This window comes from Pogonomyrmex barbatus, unplaced genomic scaffold (genome assembly GCF_055798465.1).
Source record: "Pogonomyrmex barbatus isolate J1 unplaced genomic scaffold, ASM5579846v1 scaffold1, whole genome shotgun sequence".
NCBI classification, from domain to species: Eukaryota; Metazoa; Arthropoda; class Insecta; order Hymenoptera; family Formicidae; genus Pogonomyrmex; species Pogonomyrmex barbatus.
The window spans coordinates 28,695,161-28,716,849 of record NW_028297098.1 but is presented as its reverse complement, the minus strand read 5'-3'; the positions used below and the strand labels follow the sequence as shown (position 1 = coordinate 28,716,849).

General features: G+C 36.8%; 4 protein-coding genes across 9 annotated transcripts in view; 3 read left to right on the top strand and 1 right to left on the bottom strand.

Annotated features, from left to right (window-relative positions):
* Positions 1-8,642, bottom strand: part of LOC105433315 (neo-calmodulin) — a 67,118-nt gene extending 58,476 nt beyond the window's left edge. The window contains exon 1 of the mRNA XM_089085013.1: positions 8,503-8,642. The gene's annotated coding sequence lies outside the window, so the exon portion shown is untranslated. The remainder of the gene's footprint in view (positions 1-8,502) is intronic.
* Positions 2,964-7,651, top strand: LOC105433314 (Germ cell nuclear acidic peptidase). Of its 3 annotated transcripts, XM_089084885.1 has the most exons (10): positions 2,964-3,558; positions 3,654-4,275; positions 4,390-5,311; positions 5,413-5,474; positions 5,550-5,739; positions 5,890-6,059; positions 6,188-6,534; positions 6,650-6,762; positions 6,977-7,084; positions 7,155-7,651. In XM_089084885.1, exons 2-10 carry the CDS (start codon positions 3,753-3,755, stop codon positions 7,429-7,431), a joined length of 2,712 nt encoding a protein of 903 aa, XP_088941011.1. In that variant the 5' UTR covers positions 2,964-3,558; positions 3,654-3,752; the 3' UTR covers positions 7,432-7,651. The 3 variants fall into 3 exon arrangements, with proteins under 3 accessions (XP_088941011.1, XP_011646873.2, XP_011646871.2); XM_011648571.3 differs by having other exon boundaries at positions 2,965-3,558; positions 3,654-5,311; XM_011648569.3 differs by having other exon boundaries at positions 2,965-5,311.
* Positions 8,643-8,748: 106 nt separating the features above from the next.
* Positions 8,749-21,689, top strand: part of yem (yemanuclein) — a 26,117-nt gene continuing 13,176 nt past the window's right edge. The window contains exons 1-12 of one of the 3 annotated variants that reach the window (XM_011648576.3): positions 8,749-9,141; positions 12,384-12,506; positions 12,574-12,675; positions 12,754-13,017; positions 13,093-13,261; positions 13,366-13,795; positions 13,877-14,038; positions 14,176-14,256; positions 14,537-14,572; positions 15,074-15,190; positions 15,265-15,444; positions 16,148-18,611. In XM_011648576.3, the coding sequence (XP_011646878.2) occupies positions 8,947-9,141; positions 12,384-12,506; positions 12,574-12,675; positions 12,754-13,017; positions 13,093-13,261; positions 13,366-13,795; positions 13,877-14,038; positions 14,176-14,256; positions 14,537-14,572; positions 15,074-15,190; positions 15,265-15,444; positions 16,148-17,393 (3,105 nt within the window). In that variant the 5' untranslated portion in view covers positions 8,749-8,946 and the 3' untranslated portion in view covers positions 17,394-18,611. Of the gene's footprint in view, positions 9,142-9,217; positions 9,692-9,724; positions 10,432-12,383; positions 12,507-12,573; positions 12,676-12,753; positions 13,018-13,092; positions 13,262-13,365; positions 13,796-13,876; positions 14,039-14,175; positions 14,257-14,536; positions 14,573-15,073; positions 15,191-15,264; positions 15,445-16,147; positions 18,612-21,689 lie in introns of those variants that run through there. The other 2 variants (XM_089084867.1, XM_089084858.1) reach the window with 2 other exon arrangements.
* Positions 19,802-21,689, top strand: part of REPTOR-BP (REPTOR-binding partner) — a 23,676-nt gene continuing 21,788 nt past the window's right edge. The window contains exon 1 of one of the 2 annotated variants that reach the window (XM_011648577.3): positions 19,802-19,966. In XM_011648577.3, the coding sequence (XP_011646879.1) occupies positions 19,928-19,966 (39 nt within the window). In that variant the 5' untranslated portion in view covers positions 19,802-19,927. Of the gene's footprint in view, positions 19,967-20,824; positions 20,858-21,689 lie in introns of those variants that run through there. The other variant, XM_089085086.1, reaches the window with a different exon arrangement.

Sequence of the window (21,689 nt, the reverse complement as noted above, 5' to 3'; positions counted from 1 at the left end):
CGTGAATGCGCCGAAGGATTGTGGGCGCTCAACGCTGAAATCGATCGTTACCAAACCAGCGTCAGTTAGCGTCGGCAATTAACGCGCTTCTGCAGAAATCAACTTCCTAAGGCAACCCTGAGGCTGAGGATATTACCCTCGTTAGCGATCGGCTGTACCGAGTGAACCGAAAATTAACTCCGCAAGTCCGGCCGCAAGAAAAACGTTAATGGAACTAATTGAGAGGAGAAGTTATGTTGGTATTCGCGCGCGGTGCTCCATGGAGGGCGTGATGTGAATTATTATTCATATGCGACGGATGGTGGTTCTGATAGTACGGCTAATCTACCTCCGGCCGGATTCCCCCGTAATTTTCCAAGTGTGATGTAAAGGCGCGGCTTTTGTGGAGAATTTTTCTTTGTTTCCATCGCCGCGTCCTGTCCATATTTACCGCAACGTTCACGTGGGCGGCCGTCATTATCCGTATTGGCATTGTTTTCCTAACACACGGGCCGCTTTTATCAACAGCGTCGCGGCTATATCGGCATGGCGTACGTCCCGTTTCTTTCGAGAAACCCGGCACCCGCGTTAAATCACATTTAACGTCAAGAATGGCTCACGAGGCAGCTCTCGGCCGTTCTTCAACAATGGCCGGTCGATCTTCCTCTCGCTGGGCTTGCACAAAGGAGGCGCGCTTCCTTCGGATTCATCGTGAAAAATCGCGACGTTCCATGTTAACGATCAGCCAATTCGTGCCACTAGATTTTTCGCAAATTTCCCGCCGCTAATGGCACTTTGCTGATTAGCCTTATTTAGATTTGGATCATTTCTATAAAAAGCGTTCGCGCGCGATAAAACGGTCTCTCTTTTGATTCTTTTAATTACGCAAATTTCGAAAAGAATAATTATAAAATCTAGTCAATTCATTTAAATAGTTCAAAATTGGAATCTAAAATTAAATGATATTAAGTTGTGATATCATATGACATTAATATCGTCATTAGTTTCTTTGAAAATAAGTAACCGCGAACAAATTAAGGCTATTAATTATTGAAAATTGTGCTTCGATCGACAAACCAGCGTCAATATTGAATCAAGTAGTAGTATGCCTGCACCATTTTCGCGTCGAGCGTCATTTTCCCCGGAAAGTACGCATAAGAAAATGCATCTCGTATTTTTCGCTTGCGTCTGCACTCGCAAAAAGTCGCTTCTTAGACATTCTTCGCGTAATCATTGTCTCGTTATCTATATTACGTCGAGCGTGCTGTATAGCTTTGTGCTATAAAGCTTTATAGACAGGCGAGAAGAGAACCTGCCGAAGGAGAGGTCATAAATCAGAAGGAAGGCTTCTCACGGTGCCCTTCAATTCATAAACGCCGTTGATATCTCGCATTCTCGCGCGGCACTTTCCCGCTGTGACGCAGGTCTCTCCTTCTTGCGCCACTCGCGTGTGAGCTACTTTTATTAATATTTTCCAATCCGAGAACTAAATCTAATTACTATATAATTGTCGGAGCTTTTACATTTAATATTCGCGCTAAAGGGATTAAGCCGCGCCGTAATAAGCGACAAATGCCGCACGCGGCGCGATCAATTTCGGATTTTGGACACACGGATAGAGAGCGAACGCGATCCGGAATGGGAGGCCTGCTCGATTCCTCTCATCCTCGTTCGTTATTCGTTGAAACGCGACCGTTGAAATTATAGATAACCGACGTCGGTTGATTTGCCTCATCCTCCACTCCGTCTGTTTTTTTTTCTTCTTTTTCTCTCCCCCCTTTTTTTTTTTGTTAAAAACGCCCTTGGCGGTCGCAGCATGCAACTCATTACGTTTTAAGCTCATCGTGCGTACGCGGCTCGCGTACAAACTGCAGCGCAAAATCGCTCGTTTCTGCCGAAATGTTGTTTGGTAAAAAAAAGCTGTCGCGAATTTAAATCCTTTCGGATATTGATTCGCGCGAGGGTCCGGCCGCGAGTGTAATGTAATCTACTCGAATTATAGGACATTCCAGATTTTCTTTCGGTGCCGCGGGGCCCAGAGATTCAATCTTCGTGGTTCGATGATCCAGATAATTTTCAGCGCGGCTTTCCCATTACAAGGATGCACACGGCGCAAAATATCGCGGGATCAGGGTCGTACGGTTAATCGTGGATACGCTATAATCTCCTGTTGCGGCTACACGCGCACATCATGAGCATTATACTGCGAGAGTACATAATGTGTGGCGGGAAACGCGAATAGATAATCCAATCTGAGGTCTGCTTTGTGCGAATAATACGATAGATGGGATCCTGATTGAGTTTCGTTCTCGTTTGACGGGTATTTCGGACGGCTTCCGAATTAGAATTATCGCTGGTACATTGGTATCTGTATCGGGTCAGAAAAGTTCTGAATGCCTTCTACAAATGACATTTATCGAAGAGAACTATCGTTCCGCGAGGTTGCATCAGCCGAAATAACAAGTACAGATGCAACCTATACTATAATAAACGGCAAAAACGCGAGATATATTAGCAAATTAAAAGATATTAATTCATGAAAAAGAGAATTAAGGTTATTTCTCAGATTAATCTAGAACAACTTCTTGAAGCGAATGAAACAAATCGTATCATATCTGGAGGTGAGATTTCTTTGCGATACTATGTCAAAATATTACGTTGAGTAAATATCTTCATGTTTTTTAATTAAGAGATAAAAAAAGAAGAAAAAGTTTTACTTACCGCCGTCGTGCGCCATTTGTATCGTGCATATTATTTTTTTTTTTTTTATTACTCATAAGTTAAATTGCATCTTGCTCCAATTTTCCATAGATGTTTATCGGCTTATCTATTCACCGAGCGTGTACGTGGATGAGTAGATGTACATACGTGAAAGTCCGCAGTATATTGTGTTCGGATTTGCCAAGTTTAAATGCCTGCGCGATCATTCTTACGTCAAATTATGATTTCACAAAGGTGACAGTCGCACCCTCTACTGTTACCTAGGCTTAACTAACTCGCCACCTTCTCTTATGATAAAAATAATTATTCGATCATTTGAAATCTTATTAAATTGTTGAGAATTTTAGAGAAGCTATTGGAATCAATGCGAGCTCTTCTAATATTATCCTACATTTTGCCAACTTCTATGAGTTTAACCTTGCTCAGTTTATTAATTATTATTTAATTAAAAAAAAAAAAAATTTAGATCGGTAAAGTCATTGGTTACTTTATCAATGACTGTGATTACTTTTAAAAAAATATAAATTGTTCAACAAAATTAAATTTCACATTAAGTGCAGATTAAAAAGCTTAATTTTTTAAATTCTATATCGAATGCAAATAAATATCAATGATAAGTAATTTATATCGAAAGTTTAGTGATCTCACAGAGTTTGTCTTTGTGCAGTTGGCAATAGCAATTTAACGGACTGCTCGTTGGAGATTTAAAAGTTGAGTCCGTTGTTTCGCGGACGTGCATGAACGTGACGACGATTTCCATACAATAATAATGTCTTTTACTTGACAGAAATTGATAAAAAAAAAAAACTCATAGAAGTGCTATATAATTTTCATGAGCGATATAATATAAATGTGCAAGTAAACTTCATACACTCTTTCTTTAATCCTTATCAAAATTTATCACGTGTTTATCAGTTGATATTATTTTTTCCTCTTGTTTACCTTTTTTGAAGGACGTGATCATCGAAGACTACGATATCTGCAAGGCGGTCCTTATTCAAAAATAAAAAAAGAGGTGTAAGAGGAATCCGAAAAAATAAAAGGAATTAAAAATGACGTCTAACTGGAATATGGGGGCTTTGGTGTGCGATTCACAAAACTTTACATTACGACTCTCTGAGGGTTCTACTATAGAAGAAAACCTTTCGTTATCACATTTCAATGTGAACAAGGAGACGGAAGATGTCATTGTGATTAGCGATTCCAGTTGTAACTCATCACCTGAACGCCCTGATAAGTCAAAATGGAAATCCAGTTTGTCTTCTAAGGATAACAAGAAAAAAGAATACGGGGAAATTATTTTGGATAGTTCTTCAGACAGCGAAGATGATAAAAAGAAGTTAAATCCTTTGAAAAAACCTGTTAGATATGATAATAAATTTGCAGATCTGAGATCTGTAAATAAAACTGTTATACAAATTGATACTAAGACAATTGATAATAAGACAAATGAGGCATTATTAATTTCCAATGATACTTTATTGACTTCTGATAAATCATCAGATATATTTTTCACTTGTAATGATACCTCATCAAGTAATGACAAGACTGCGATCAGTAAAGATACAAACTATGGTAAGAATCAATTAAATAAATTTAATGTTAGAAGCCCTATATTAATGCATGAACAAGAAATAAATTTGAATTCAATTGGACAAAGTGCTAAAGAAACAAATAAAATAATTAAAGGTGCCACATACAATAGTTCTAATATTTCGAGTAGAATGAATAAACATCCAATTTGTAAAACTCCACAAGACAGTACAGGAAAAGTCAGACTGACGAAAAAAGATGCTCGTAAAATTTTTAGAAATATTAAAGGTACGCAAGTTGCATATAATACTCCAAAAGAGAAAAAGGAAATTAATGTAATAATTGATGAGAGTATAGATGCAGATGAGGATGAGATACATCCAGCATTGTCAGTTAGTTATATTAAAAAAGTACAATATCTCAATGGCAGTCCTGATGTCATTGAATCTAGTCTTAAGAATCATATTATTCCTGATTCACAAATGGATTTGTCTGAATCATCCAAAACAGATGACAAATATCTTGACATGCCACAAGAAGAGGATCTTTACAGACCACTGTCCGAGAAGAAAAAGAAACAAATTGCAGAATGGCTGACAAATTGCAGAATATCTGATTCTCGAAGTAGCTCCTCCAGTATCATACCTCCAAGTGTTACTTGCAGCAATTCTGGAAATAGCAGTCTAGAAAGATTAGAACTAAACTATGAAACTCCAAACAATCGAGAAAAATTTAACAAAACACGGACTGATGAGAAACAAAGGACAATTATAGAATCCGACAGAATAATTAATTCATTTTTGACACGGCAAACTACATTGGATCAATTTTTTAAAAAATCCAAGAATAATACTGAATTTCGTACACCAAATAATAAACCAAAGCTGCTAAAAGCGCAAACTGAAGTTAGAAAAACATCTTCAGCAATAAACGCACAAACCAAAGATGTAGCACATTATGTGGATATTTTAGATAAATTATATGGTACATCGTGGAGAGATAAAGCTGATATATTACTTCCAACTAAGCCACAGAAGACATGTGTTGAAACGATAAACAGAATTGTCCAAACTGAACGGTAATTTATATATATATTTATATATATTTATCATCTTGTTTTAATAAAAATATGTATCTAATATTATAAATATGTATCTAATATTATATTTTTTATTATAGAAAACCTGTATCAAAAAATAAGTATCATATAATAGATTCAGACTCGGATAAATCTAATTTTGGTAAGATTTTTATCATATTTTATTAAAACGTGATGTGCTTCCATATTATTCTTAAAAAAAAAAATGGGTTTTCAGTGAAAAATAATACCAAATCAAATCAAGAAAGGAATATTCAACGAAAACAAAAGAAAGTAGATAGTTTTATTGATAATGAATCATCAGGTAATGACAGCGAAAGTACATATCATCGTGCATTAACAAATCCTATAAGTTTTTTTACAAATAGTACGAGTAAAACCGTACCGGCGCCAGCTTCAATTAAACGGTATTTGTGTGCTCTATTTGTTATTGGTATTAATGAAAATATTGAATTTGATTAAACTTTAAAATTAGACAATTTAAATTAAAATTTTAGTTAAAATTAAAAAATTTCGGTATAATAAAGTCAAATTTAATCATCTTTTTTTCAATACAGACTACAAATGATATGTGATACAGATACTGAAAGTGAAGATGATAAATCCAATAGTGATGCTAAGAGGAATTTGAATAGAAGAAAACTATCATTTAGCGATAATGAGAGTTCTAGCACGAGCGAGTATGATCCTGGAGATTATATACCACCGAAGTACATACATAAGAAAGGTAAGAAACACACGATAAATTTTATTAATATTAAAAATAGAAATTATTCTTAGAATATATGAAGCATAAAAATATTATAAAAAAAAAAAATAAAACTTGCATCTAACAAATTAATGTTTAACTTTTAGAAGTTAAGAAACCACAATCATTCAAAGATGCATCTAGATCGAATGCAACAACTAAGTTTGTAGGACATCAAACTTTTCTGGCATCTTTATCGAATGAGATTCCAATGAACAATGCTCATCCAAATGCAAAAAAATATAGATTGAATTACAAAAATAATAAAGAGGAATTGTGTAAAGAATTGTACAAATTATATAACAAAAAAGTATTTGATAACAAATTGCCTAAAGATATGTCAATTGAATGGAACATTCGTATGAGAGGAACTGCTGGATATTGCTATAATAGAAAGACTGTAAAAAGTATCAGTGGTATCGCTAGGTCCTCGAGAATTGTTTTAGCAACAAAGGTATATTCTTAATTTTTTTTTTAACTTGATGTACTTTAATATAATCAGTTATAATAAGTAAATTCGCTAAAGTAGACTATCCTACAGTTGAATTATATTATAATATATTTTGCAGATTTTAGATACACCAGATAGATTAAGAGATACTTTGATTCATGAAATGTGTCATGCTGCATCATGGCTAATAAATAATGTTTCAGATGGTCATGGACCTTTCTGGACAGAATGGTATAATATTGTCATTATGATATTTTCTATTTCGAAATCGGTCGAATAAATCGAACTTAATTGTAAACATAAAATTTATAAAAAAATACTAACATTTTTATTTTTTTGTAAAATTTAACATAAATACTACAATAATTTATAATTACTATATTTAATGTATTATAATATAATTACTATATTTAATAGAATTTTACATAAATTACTTTATATACAGGGCTAATAAAGCAATGAAGATTTTTCCGGAGCTACCACCAATTCGTCGATGTCATGATTATCAAATTAAAACTAAATTCACATATAGATGCACAGGTTGTGGATACAGGTACTGAATATCGATTAAAATGAGAATTGATCGTTTATTATATTTCAGAAATTTATGTTATTTGTTACAGTATTGGAAGACATTCGAAATCTTTGAATATTGAAACAAAGCGATGTGGTTATTGTTATGGACAATTTGAATTGTTAATTAACAAAACGACAAAGTCTGGTACTATACAGATGCAAACGCCAAAGAGAGAGCCTACTGGTTTTGCACTTTACGTAAAGCAAAATTATAACTCGATAAAGAAAGAAAAAAACATGAGACACGCTGATGTGATGAAGCTTTTAGGTCAGCAATTTTCGGCAATTAAAATAACCAAGAAAGATGACATAGTTAATGATTAAACGCGATCTTAAATGTTAAATTTATGTACATTTTTAGTTATAATATTTTTATAAGCGATTTTAAATCATATATACTCTTCAATCTTAAGTAGATTAATTTTAGAACAGATTTTAGAAAAATGATAATTGTACTTATTTAGATCTCAATTTTGTATTTTGAATGATTGATTTGTTTTCACTATTGCAGGCACTGGAATGTGAAATATATTATTTATATATATATATATATCATATATATATATATATATATTATATATATATTATATATATATGTAAATAATCATGTCTTTTATATATATATATATATATATATATATATATATATAAATAATGTAAATAATGTTAAGATATTTTATTATATCTAAATATTTATATATGTATATATCATATTTAACATATGAAGTATGTTATACATATATATATATATATATATATATATATATAATGTGGATCATATTTAAAGATATGTACAAGCATTTTGTAATATTAAGTAGCAACTAAAACTCGAAGCAGTATTTGAATAATGACAATGATGTAATGCATACAAAGATAAAATTTTTAATAAAAATTTTATATAAAATTCTTTTGGTATCATTCTAACCTTTAAAGAATTTGATACAATAAACTTTTACTCATTTATCTCTAGTCTTGTGTTTAGTGTGTAATTAATTTTCTTATTAATTGCTTAATTTGGTATTTAACTTTATCACATAATTTTTTAATACGCAACGAATTTAAAGTTGACAGCCGTATTTTTAAGTTCTTTGCTAGTATTATTGGAAGTATACGTACAATTTACGTCACATATATTATAAATTTTTAGTACCGATAATGAACGTAGGTAAAAATAAAACGATTTAAAAAAAAAAGCGTCAAATAGAATTATAGGTCTTATTATACCTGCGCAACAATATGAAAATAACAATACTGTCATTATTGTTCATTGAAATCAATGTAGATTAACTTTGATTCGGTTTAATTCGCTATCTATTTCCAATTCTTGGAATTTTTGGAAGATAAAAGATAAGTTAAACCAAGATTAAAAGGTTAAAAAATTAGATATAAACTTACAAAATATCGACTCAAGTGACGTCTCGTTTCCGAGAAACGTGCGAACACTGGCCAGCACGTGCGAGAAACGGATCACAATGCACAGGGCAAGTACATATCCAGATACGCCTACGGCGAACGCGTCCGAGATTGGTGCAACTCCACGCCACGGGACGGACTCGGTTTCGACGAATGGGGGAACGCGCGCCATTGTAAACGCGGCCGCAGCGGCCGAACGAGTCGGTGATCTCGGCGCAACCGCGCGCCAGACCTCGCGGCGCGTCCGTGGCGCACTCTAAAAACAGTCGTGCCGAAGATGGCGACGTGTGAGCGGCGGCGTCCGCGCGGTGTTTAATCGAGGAGAGAGAGAGAGCGCGAGGAGGAGGTGTATCATGTTGCCGCCGCGGTCGCAGTGTCCGCAGTGTTTCCGTGATCCGCGTTAGGCTCGGTGCAAATGTAAAAGGAATGTCAGAGGCGAAACGGGTACCCCTGCAGACCCTGGAGTTCCCGGAGTCCCTGGGCCACGCGACGAAGAAGGAGAAAAAGGGGAACATGGGCAAGCAGCTCGCGCCCTCCTTCCGCTTCACGCTCACCCTGCCCGAGTCGAACGAGAAGACATGCCCGGAGTTCAACTATGCGCAGCTCCTCAAATCGGCGGAGGTGAGCCACCGCGCGATTAACCCGCTCCCGGCGGGGGAGGGGAAAACAAAAGACCGTATGTCAGGCCCGTAATATACACGCGACATACGGAAAGATGAAAGAGAGAGAGAGAGGGGGAGAGATAAAGAGATAAAAAGAAAAAGAGTGCGAGTGCGTGCGTAGAAGAGGGGCGAGGGAAGAGAGAAAGAGAGAAGACAACGCGTGTGTCTATCGCGACGGGATGTCGATGTTGAAAAAGCGTGAAGTATCTTTGACGAAGTGACCGCGCATCGCTCGTGCGATTGTCACGCGGTTCGCGTCGTCGTCGTCGCCGTCGCCGTCGCCGTCGCCGTCGCCGCGCGCGCACCGAATTCGTCTGTCCATCTGCACGTAAGAACGATAGACGACCATGACGACGACGATAGTGATAATAACGGCGACGGCGGCGGTGGCGAAAACGAGACGGGCGAGAATGGTTCTTTGATCGATTCGAAGTCCTCCGCCGGATCGAATCCGTGCGTTGTCATCGTCACGAAGCGAACGCGCGACAGTCGGGATCCGCGTCTTCAAGGTGCATGCCGTTTCTCTCTCTCTCTCTCTCTTTTCTGTCTCTCTTCTCTCGAAGAGAATTGCGGCGTCCTTCGTGCGCGTCCCTCCTGCTCGTAAAACGTCCGTACGAGAGTTGCCATTGCGCGACCGTTCGGCGTTTCGTCCGTCTTCGTCTTTCTTCCCTTCTCTTTCTCACCCGCTGCGTCTCCGCTCTCTTCCTTCTCGAAGGAGAGAGAGAGAGAGAGAGAGAGAGAGAAAGAAAGAAAGAACGAGATAGGAACGGTGGCGATGCCTTATTCGTGTGTGCACCGTCTACGTTAGCTATTTCGCAAGCCACGTACGCCGTCCGGTGCGTTAAGTGCATGGGGGAGAAGGATGCAGAGAAAACGCGCCGGGAAGGGAGGACAGAGAGAGAGAGAGAAAGAGAGAGAGATAGCGACACACCGCGCGAATGTGTGCGTCGTGCGCGCGGAGCTCTCTTATTTCACGCGCGCGAGAGAGCGTGCTGCGGGCTCTCCTTTCTCAATTGTAGATCGATGCACCGGAGGAGACTCGTGACCGCCGACACGTATCGAGGACGCCACTCGCGACATATGTCACGCGTTCTCACCTCCCATCCCCTCTCTCCTTCCGCGCGATATAAATGTGTAATGTAATAAATAAATAAACTCTCCGGTCTAATCTAATCTGCCTCTTTCTCCGATAATTGGCGAATAATTGGCGGCGAGATACGTTCCTGTGGGAAAAAAAAAAGGACACGCGGTAAATTTATTGACCAATTCGTTCCTTTTTCCTCCTGTGGTTTCGATTGCCGCAATATCCGTGTGTCCTCACGTGGAGATATTTTATCTTCAGATATGGATATTTATGCACCTAATTATACGCTGCATTCGTAATACCGATACGTTTACGTAAAAATTGCGTTTACATTTCATTTGAAAAGCGACGGGGTTAAGGCCGGAGACTTAAAAACGATGAATTTGCGTTCGTATTTTTTCTCTCTTTTCATCGACTTTTTAGCCACGTCGCTCATTTTCATCGATAGCTGCGCTATTACGTGCAGCTTGCAACTTTGTTTTGGTTACGCACGTGTTTCGAAAACGTGACACGGCGTTCGCCGGCGAATCAAATTTCGGAAAAGCGGAGCGCGCAGTTTGAAAAGCCGCAATTGTGAAATCGATCGACGGCCACCTATGAAATTATTCGACATAGCTTATCGCGCGATTGTGAATGCAAAATAGCGATGTTCATGAAAATCGGACGCGTTTTATTTTCTCCTTGTCTAACATACGTCTATATTTAATAAGCACATTTTTTTTCACTGTTGATTATATTCTCTTTTTTTCTTTTATTATTTCATGATTTCGATCATATGGCACGCTACCGAAAGATCGTACAGCACATTTTCACTTCGAATTTTTTAATTCAAGCAGTGAAATTCTACATCGCATTTTATTGGGCTGCCCTATATTTTTCTTATTAAGATTTCCAATAATAAACCGCGAGCTGCGGAACGTGAGAAAAACAATAACGTGTAGATTCGCGTGTTGTATCTCATCGATTAATCGACTAATTAATTGATCGATTAACACAGCTAATTTGATCAAGATAGTTGCGTAGAAAAAAAAAAAAGAGAATCAATCTATCGTCAATAATCGCATCGCAGGCAGGATCAATCACTCGATTCAGCGTCCTTTTACTAGGGGAGCAGGAGCTCATAGGAGGTGGTTCGGCGACGCGACGCGACGCAAAGAGCGCGAAATCGCAAGGACGTTGCTCCGGTTGTTCTATGCGCTCCTGGTATTGATAGACACGTCCAGTCCCGTCGTAGACACCATTTGAAGTTGATTTTCGCCTGTTCCTTTTACCAGAGATATCTCGCATTTTTTTTTAATTTTTATCTCCTTTAACCTTCGGGAATTCGCGAGTCATACTGATCCGGGCAGATTTTGAATTTTGACTTTATACTTTAAAACATTTTATTGTTGAAGTTTCTGAGATTGATAAAAAAATGATTTAAAATGTATTTATTTTATTGATTGATTCCACTAAAATTAAAAAAATTTTAATTTGGATTATATTGATTTAAAGTGAATTCCTGAGGAGATTAATCCTTTTCGCTATTTAAAAACGTAATTTTGTAAACGTCTCGGGGAGGGAAAAAAAAACTCAGACTGATATATGAAAACTTAAATGACTGAATGAATTAAACATCAAGTTTTTTCTTGGTCTTTTTATGTGAAAAACCGTTATAGGAGCCTTTATTTCTGTATAAAAATTTACGGTGACTCATGACTGAACGATTAAATAGGTTTTAGTAATTTTTTTTATCTATCTAGGAAACACAATAAAAATATATTTTCGTGATGCGATAAAAAGTAAAAATGTATTCCGAATTCTATACATGAGAAAGAATAGTATTCTCGAAATAAAGTTTTATTGATGATAAATGTGGCAAATGTTGATTGTAAAAATGTTGATTCTAAATGCGTTTAAACCGGATTCGAGAGCATGTACATGGTCACGTGTAGATACGGTCTATTCTCTCTGATCGATCTGAATTTTTTATAAATTAGTGAAAGTGGTACGGAGCAAAGCGAGATGGAGAGCGATTTGATTGTAGATTATTAGGTCGGTTCGCCAATAAACGTGTAATAGGACGTTTCGATGCGTATCTACTCGATCGGATATAAATTGATCCATTTACTTTGCAGAAAAAGCGAAGGAAAGAACAAAAGAGGGGAGATGAGAATGCGACCAATGGACTGGATCCGTTCGATGATGACGATGACGAGGATAAGCTTAGAGACATGGCCAGACGATTCGAGGCGAAATATGTATGTAATGAAATTGACTGATCTCGGTATGAAATTTGCAAATGTTAATTGCTTCTCATTGTGTTAGGGTACATCCACCACGGGGAAGAAAAGACACAAGTACGACGATTATGTAGACTTGGGCGCAGGATATGATGAAAACGACTCCTTTATCGACAATACTGACGCTGTACGTGAAGTTTCTTCTTTTTTATATGGGAAAATATTATCGAAGATGTCATTTTTAATCTTAATATTTTATCGATAGTATGATGAAATTGTACCCGAAGAGATGACCACAGCGCACGGAGGTTTCTACATTAATTGCGGAGCTCTCGAGTTCAGAGCTGCTGATAGACGTTCATTAGTCCATAACAATAATAATAATAACAATAGTGATGACGATGAGAGTAGTGAAAGTAGTGAGGAAGATACCGAAGATGTAGATAGTCCTAAAAGAATAGATAAACGAATCATTAGCTCCTCGGATGACGATGAGACGGAGGATATTACTGGTGATAATCCGCGAAAAGTAATGATTTTTAAATATACGATATTGTTTCGTCTTTCTGTGTGTTACTGTATTTAATGTAATGTGCATTGATAGAGACGGAAAATTGAAGAAAATGGTGAGAAAAAAATTAATCACGAGAATGGCAAAAAGAGGAAAAAGCAAAATCATCAGGCACAGGAAGCACAACAAAACTCTCAACAAGATCTGGATCTTTTGAGACGAAAGGAGAAAAATGAAACAACAGATGCTGAAGGAGGTACAGGTAATATGCTTTTTGCTCTTGCTTTTTATAGTTTTAACAAGTTATTAAAGTTATTAAAAATATATAGATTTAGGCATTATGTAATAATAATTTTACAATTTCAGCTTCGGAAGATCAAGAGGAGAAGAAAAAGTCTGATAAACCAGAGAAAAATAAAATAAGTGACAAAAAGTTCGATATCAAGAAGTTCGAGAAAAAATCATCCAATAGTAATGGATATGACGCGAAGAAGATAGATCTAAAACGATTAGATGCTAAAGACAGCAACATCGACGATGCAATAGAGAGCGTCGTCAATGCAGCTAGAGGAATCGAAGATGACTCAAGTCGTGATACAACTGATTCAGGGAAATCTCGCGTTTGCCTTTACGTTGAATCTGATGGGGAAGAGATGGAGAATAAAGAAGCGTCTTTGCCGGAAAATCTACCCGAGGATATAAGAGAAATAGTGAATAAATTAAAGCTTCAAGCGGAGAATAACAAAGACGGCAAGAGCAAGTTCTTCAATAGCGCGATTAACGAAGTGCTCTTTACGTAAGTCGGTATTATTAACCGTTTAAATTATGAATTATCAAATTATGAAACTTACTCTAAAATCTGTTACTTTTATTACAGTTTAGAGAAAAAATTACGAATGTTAAATTCACCTAGCGTAAGATTACAAACCTACGGACATCTAGTGCGATTTTTACCTTGTAGTAAAATTACTCTTCTCAGCAGAGCTAAAAAGCTTTATCTGAAAGACGCCGAACATAGAGTAAACGAACCGATGCAAAAGTAATTATGTTAATGCTTTAGTAATTGCATACATATAATGTATATTATGTTTATTTTATTTATAATATATTAATTATTTTTTTTTGTATTTTTTTTTTTTAATTCTGAATTTGGTAAAATTCATTAATATTTTGCAGATTAAAGACACTCATCGATAACGTTATGCCATCAGTTATGGACAAATATATGAAGGAATGTCAGAAAGTTGCTGATGAAAAGTGAGTAACTTTATATACATTATATATATTAATGGTTTGGTATATTATAATTTAATCTTCTGAATTTTGCGGCAATCCACTTCTACTCTGTAATAATAGATTATTTCTCTTTAATGATGAAGCATTAATTTTTTGTAATATCGAACACAATCAAACAAAAAGAATTTATCAGAGATAATATAAATATATATAAATATATATATATATATATATATATATATATATATACAGAGTTTATAATTTTTTAAATGTAAACTTATTGTAATTTTTTATTTCTCAGTCCTCAATTATACTGGGAGATATATCGGTACTGTTGGTAAGGCGCCCCTCGTAAGAGGAACTCCTTTCTATTCTCGCCTCTTCGACTGCTCTTTCTCTTTCCTCTTTCTGCTGCCTTTAATCTTTTCCCTTTAATCTATTTATGCTTATATGCTTTTGCTCTCTCAATTATTATCAACGTTCATATAATTATTTATGTTGCATATAAAAAAAACATTTTATTACTGTGGTCATTATTTTTCATCAATCATATTATTGAGAAAGCAGAGGAAGATGCGGGGCTTTTTATCATCAGTATCAGTGTTTAGTTTATCACTAGCATCATATCTTTTGTGTCAAACGAGAAAATTATGCATTTGATCTGGGACACTATTCGACGATTAGGCGATTTGATCATGTACCATATTATTATTACAGAAAAGATTAAGATCGCGGAATTCTGTCACAACAAATGCTGATCATCATTCTTTGTCATCGCGATATCATAAATCTTCACAATGTTATCTTCATCAAAATATAATTGATTGATCGATTTCAGGGGTTTTGAGGGATCTCCTGCGGATGCTGAGAGCAGCGACGAAGACGATAGTTCGTTTAAAAATACAGAAAAGTCGAAAATACCACGAAAACGATTTCCATGGACTGATGAAGCAAAGTGAGTTATTGATTAAAATTGTATCATTCATAATCTAAACTTGCATTTACAATATGTACATATCTCAATTTTAGAAAACTCGTCCTTGAAATTGCAAACGCCAGGAGACATTATTTCAAAATTCTCAGAACAAGAAAGGAAAGTATGGAATCGTTCGTTGCTACTTTTATGGATACGAATGTTTTACCATTGTGGCCGCCCGGTTGCGTACGATTGCAAACTTTGCTGAAATATGCTAGTCCCATTGAACCTGTGTAAGTTTTATATTATGCCGTTATATAACATATTTATATTGTTAATATTTCCTCTACGAGTGTTTTAAGAAAACTTTCGCTATTTATGCTTTGCTTTGTGCATGAAAATCCCCTGTTATGATTTTTTTCTATTTTTATTAAAATGAAAGGAGTGCGTATTTGAAGATTAGGGTCAAGATCTTTGAAGATCGATTTAAGACTTTTTTTGCAAACTATGATCAAGAAATCATAGCGCGCGTTGTCGTCACATCATGACTACGTCAGAAAGTTAATTGATCGTTTCATTGTTTGATTATTGTATGTTTTAGGATGGTGTAGTGGATTAATACTGATTTCTACTTCGCTCGAAACATTAACGGATTCCTAGAAAAAAGTCATATTCTACAAGAGTGATATTCAATTTAATGCATTTATAAATATAACAAGATTTTGAGATTATGAAATTAACTTGTACGCAAATGTTTAATGTTAATGTTTAATTTGTTTTTCTCGAATGTTTTCTTAATTTCTTGTACATATATAAAAATTACTTAAATTGTTTTATATGTTTTAGTATATTTTATTATTTATTAAATGCACACAGATAATTTTACATTTTTTTTTTTACTTCGTACAATTTGACTTTTTCCCATCTTATATTTACACACTCCTTTAATATCAACATTCATATGTCGATTACATTAATGGATTATTACAATTTTAGCATTAAGAAGAAATTGAAGAAACCAAAAGAAATGGTCAGTGCAACGTCAAACAACGTTACCACTTCTGCAATCTCCAATATTCAAGTTTGCAATACCATTGCAAAGAATGACACGACAAACACGAATAATCTTCTGTCTCAAGAGAACGAGAGAACAAACACAATTATATCTAAAGTTCAGATTATTAGCGAAAATTCGACGAATATTGTAGGTCAAGTGACGGCGAAGTCTAATGACATCAATATTGATAAAAAGCAACATAGTAACAAATATAAAGATAAGCATGCAGAAAATAGCGTGGGCCAGCAGCAGGAATGCGGCGCAGTCTCCGTCAATAATTTTTCAATTGGTAAAATTTCTGTAGTCCCTACGGCACAATTAATGGCTCAGAAACCAAGTAAGAGTCATGTTGAGAAATTTAATCTCATGGATTTAACGAATAGTTCTCTGTCCATCACACCCGTTAATGATTATAACAAATCGTCGGCGAAATTAACCGAAGTAAAAAAAGATATAGTTTCTATTACAGCGTGCCCAGAACCTGTGAGTCATTCTAAAACGAACGAAGCTCAAGCTGGACATCATTCCGTATATAGACAAGATACTTCCTATTCATCAGCACAAGTCTTAAAACACAGATTCTTGCAGGAGAATGCTGATACTAAATGTGACAAGAGATTGGATGACAAAGATATCGACTCGATGGTCAACAAGACTGATAAAAAGGAAAAGAAAAGAGAACGCATAGAAATCAAGCATAAATCGTCTCACGATCAAAAGAAAAGAAAGAAAGATCAAAAAATAATTGATCAACAGATAGGGCCTATTAATCAAGACATAGTGCCTATGCCACAACAAACGACTCTTTCGAAAGAGGAACAGGAGCAGAGGCAAAACGAAGAAACAATTGCCGCGACAAATTTCCTTAGTCAGATCATCAATGATGATTCTTCGCCGCGAGGATTAACGGATAAACGGAAAGACGGTTTCATTACGGACGAGACATTAGGAAACATAGTACAACCAACGGAACAGGAAAAAGATGTCCAGATGGTAATGAGATCATTAAAGGAGTTACAGGAATTACAAGAGATGAAATACTCCCCTAATAATTCACCGGTCGGTGGTAGCATACAAAAACCTGGTAAATCGAATGCGCAGTATGTTACTTATCAGGAGGAATATCAACGATTGTATCTCAAGAAGGAAGATAAAATGAGGTCTAAAGAAGAAGCACAATGGTAGAAGTGATATATGTTATCGCCCTTTTGAAGTTTACTTTTCTTGGGGACGATAGCGACGATATATTATTAATTTTGCGAGAGATATTAGGCGGAACTTTCGTATTTATGTAATTATGTTTCGTTTTGAACGATTGAGCGCGGAAGCTGACGGAAACTTCTTCCACTTATATGACACCACTATTGGTGGAATAAAATGTATGCAGCTGAGTATAGGTTTATAGCGATCATACTGTGTATGTCGTGTAAGAATTTTTAAATATTTTCAAATAAAAACCGCCAAATTATGTACATACATTATAAATTCGTTAGTGATAGTTTTGGTTGTATGTGTACAGAATAAGTATATAAATTATGAAATTCTAGAGTACTCAAAAGATGTGAATACACTGGACGAATGAATAATGAGCGAGCAACGAACGCAAAATCGAATTTTCTATATCAGCTTTATAATCAAATTGGAATATGAATTAAATTTTGTTCGTATCTGTTATGCATATATATCTTTAATATTGAAAAACCGCGTTTGCCATCTCTTTCTCATTTGTTCAGCGTATATTCATCTAATAAGTATTTGTAAATAAGTGAGCAGCGTCCAATCGTTCCGTGAGTTGGGTGATCTATAAGAATTTCAATTTCATTTGTTCGACAAGCCGTCTGATTTTTTATTATGATTTTGTCAATTATTCAGAGATAGGTATCTAATACTTTCGGCTGTATATTTTATTTAATTTAATTAAACGTAAGCAATTAAGTGCTTCCTTTTTTTGTAAATGACATCACAATATGAGAGGGATTAATAGTACCAACTTTTGCTTTATATTTTCTTATATGTTTTGGTCACCTGTATCACAGAGCGAAAAAAAAAGATGTGTATTGTTCTTCTTTACATTTCGGTTGTTATAATCGTCATAATGTATGTACGCGATGACAAGAGAACAAAGTCAGTTCAGGATATTAATCTTTTCGAAATTACATTGCCTTCCATAAATACGATTCATAATTATTATCATAATAAAACAAATTAGCAATCGCATTAAATGCATTTAGAATGCGAAACCATGATATCAGATTATTTTGCAGATACAATACTTCCATTGTACATTATCTTTGCGTCGGATTTTTTTTTTTTATTGTAACATCACAATAAAATGTATGTATCTTCAGCGCTTTTATAGTGTTGAAGGAGGGAGTGCGATTATCACTAGATTAGCTCAAGAAGGTACGTGCGAGCATCTGTTGCTTTCTCGACTTGCAGATTTGTGTGGCTTTGTATGCGGCTTATGTGACTGAATAATAGATACGATAATTAGTACGGAAAGAAAGAAAGTGTGCGAGAGAATGTGTGCAAAGAGACTTCTGAAGAGAGCGCGTGAAAGAGCGAGAGAGACAACTAGAGTATTTTTGGAACACATAAAGATGATTAGTACTGTATTATATACCATATACCTTACCCTCCCCCTCTCATTTTACCCCTATGATACTTAGAATACGGTTGAACGTCTTGTACAATTCCGCATTGAGAATTTTCACTAAGACGACTTAAAATATAAGTTTTGAATATTTTTTACAAAAGCTATTATACGATTTTTACCCTTTTCTCTTCTATCGTTTGATATATCGTTGATAGCACTCCTTTTTTTCTTTTATACAATTTATTGATAAATGCAATACACGAAAATATCCAACGCTGCCATAAATAGTGTGTACGATAAGAACGAGATATCTGAAATTTTACGATCAAAGGTTTTATTTTTTGGTACAATCGCGTTCTTTCCGCTGGATAACTTACCGGGATTTTCTAGCTGCAACCTTAAAGTATTATCATAAAATATAAAATGCATCATTGTTAGATACACATTGAAAGCATTAGTACAAGTTCGAAAAATCCATTCATATTCGGAATCTGGGAACTTTTTTTCAGCCATTTTAATTCCATACGGTCAAGAGTTATTATAATTTTATTAAATATAATTTAGTATTTCAAATAGTAACGAATAGCGATGCGTCATTTCTTTCGATTTTTAAGCGAGACAATTTCAGAATGCGAAACAAGGCCAGTAAAAACCGGTTTTTGTCCTTTCGAAATCGTCATTTTTAGCAGGACTTATAGGGTGTCCCGGAAACAATAAAAACATTCTAAACGAAATGCTCTCAACTCTCGCACTTTGACCTCTGTCTGATTATTTCTATCAACTCTTCCGAGACATCCGGTCGACCTCGCTTTTTATCTCGCTTATCACTCATCATCTTGCTTTATCGTAGGCACGCGCGCATTTTCGAGATGCGGCGTCTCGCCGCGCGACGTCGCGACGTTCGCGTTCCTCGTGACGTAATGCGATTCCGTGGTCTGAAGTGAGCGGGGGTGGCTGGGAGGGTCGGGAGGAGGTGGCGGCGGTCTGATGTGTGACCTTGCAGTGTTTGTAAACAGACACACGTTGCCGTCGCGAACTGTTACGGACGATCGCCATCGCGAGAGCGAGCTACCCCGCGAGCGCTTGTCGTTTCCGTGCATCGACGCGCGTGGTGCACGACGCCATGGAGGTGGAGCCGATGTGCATCGTGGAGAACGAGACGGTGAGTACGCGATTTTTTGGCGATACGCGCCTGACAATGTGCTCGCGCGTGACGCAAACCTGCCATGGGGAAACGAGACGGGTCTTGCGTGCGCGCTCGTCGGGATTACACCACGTTGCGCAAAGAGGGCGCGCGCCAGATGGTCGCGTCAGATTTGCGTTTCGCGCGTCCAATGTTCGCGTTGGCACGCGCGAATCGCAATTGTCCCGAACTACCCCAGTCCGCATCGATTGAGATCGCGGAGCAACGGCGGGGGGAGTGGGCGGGTGGATGAGGGGTTGCCGTTTTGTTGGCCGATATTTCGTTCATGCGGTCAAGCTGGCGCCTGACATCGGCTTGACATTCCTCGCAACAGATGCCGCCGCCGCTGCCCCGCGCTCTCGACTTGTAGTTCTCGCCGCGCGATGGTGTCGCGGGCGGTCTTGTCGATCCAAACCGCATCGCGCCCGCGATTCAAATCATATCTCTTCCGGTGAGACCGGTGAGAGATTATGACGAGTCATAACGACGATCTTACGGCTAATCTCAGCTGAGTTCACGTTAATTTCCGCGATTGGCTTTTGCAACGGACATCGTGAATAGATTTGCGAGCGAATCGAAAGCGAACGCGAGTATTCAATTTTTATATTTCGCGAATTGTAGCGTTACTGCTCGATCGCATCAACTAAATTTAAATTCGAATAGCTCCGTATTTTTTGTGATTATTTAAGTTAATCCTGTATTCGGATAATCATTGAGAATCTCGTAATATCATAATCCATAAGTATATTCCACGCAATCCATTGATCGTTATTAATTTCAAGACCCGCATGCCCGAATTCGGTCGAATTGTATTTCAAATTATAATGTCATAGAGCAGAGAGAACGCGATGGATGTATGATCGTCATCAGGTATGTCTTATACGTCGTATCGTACAATTATTTGTGCTAATTACTCGTATGATAATCTTTTTATTTTCAATATTAATTTTCAAATATTAATGAAGAGACTAATCTTAGATTTAATATCTGTGCTTTGATTATTCTGGGAGTATATTTCTTCGTATATTTTGAAACGAAAATTATAAAAATGAAATTCACTAGAATATCCACAACTTGTTATAACGAAAAACCAATAAATTTCCTTACTTTTGTATAATTTTCACTTTGTTTTAAAATACACAATTGTGTGTCCCGATTGTGTTTCGAATTCAACTTATTTTTTTTTCCTAAAGATTAAGCGCTCACTTCACGTCGAATGCAGTGAGCGTAATTGAAACTCTTTTCACTGCGACGTGATTGGCCCATTATTTCAACCATTTCGATACTTCGAAAATCGTAGCATATTTCGATAAATTTCAAATCAGTTGCAGAACGCGCCGCGGATGCGAGAAGTTTGTTCGCGAATCGCTCCGTATGTTACGCGAGTTGTGTTTCGAAAGCGAGTCTCGGGCGCGAATATGAAAGTGAAGTCGCATCGAGAATTAAATATGGAATGTTCGTTCATATCCGAATCTGCTTTGTTTCGCTCCCGATATCATGTTTGGGAACCGCTTTTGGCGAAAGGGTCAATCGAAGTCGGAGGCGATGTAATTAAAATGGCGGCGCGCCTCCTCGGAACGCTGCGCGTGACGCCAGCGTCATCTTCCGCGGATCGGCCGCGCCGCGCCGCGTCGCGTCGCCGCGGGCCGCCGCGGGCGCGCGCCGCGTGCGTCACGTCCCTGCCGCCTGAGAGCCTTTTGGC

Excerpts from the sequence above, each read along its gene's own strand:
- LOC105433314 (XM_011648571.3), top strand. The coding sequence starts at position 3,753 with ATGACGTCTAACTGGAATATGGGGGCTTTGGTGTGCGATTCACAAAAC. Across the intron at positions 6,763-6,976 it reads GGACCTTTCTGGACAGAATG|GGCTAATAAAGCAATGAAGA; the intron begins GTATAATATTGT and ends CTTTATATACAG. Across the intron at positions 7,085-7,154 it reads TGCACAGGTTGTGGATACAG|TATTGGAAGACATTCGAAAT; the intron begins GTACTGAATATC and ends TATTTGTTACAG.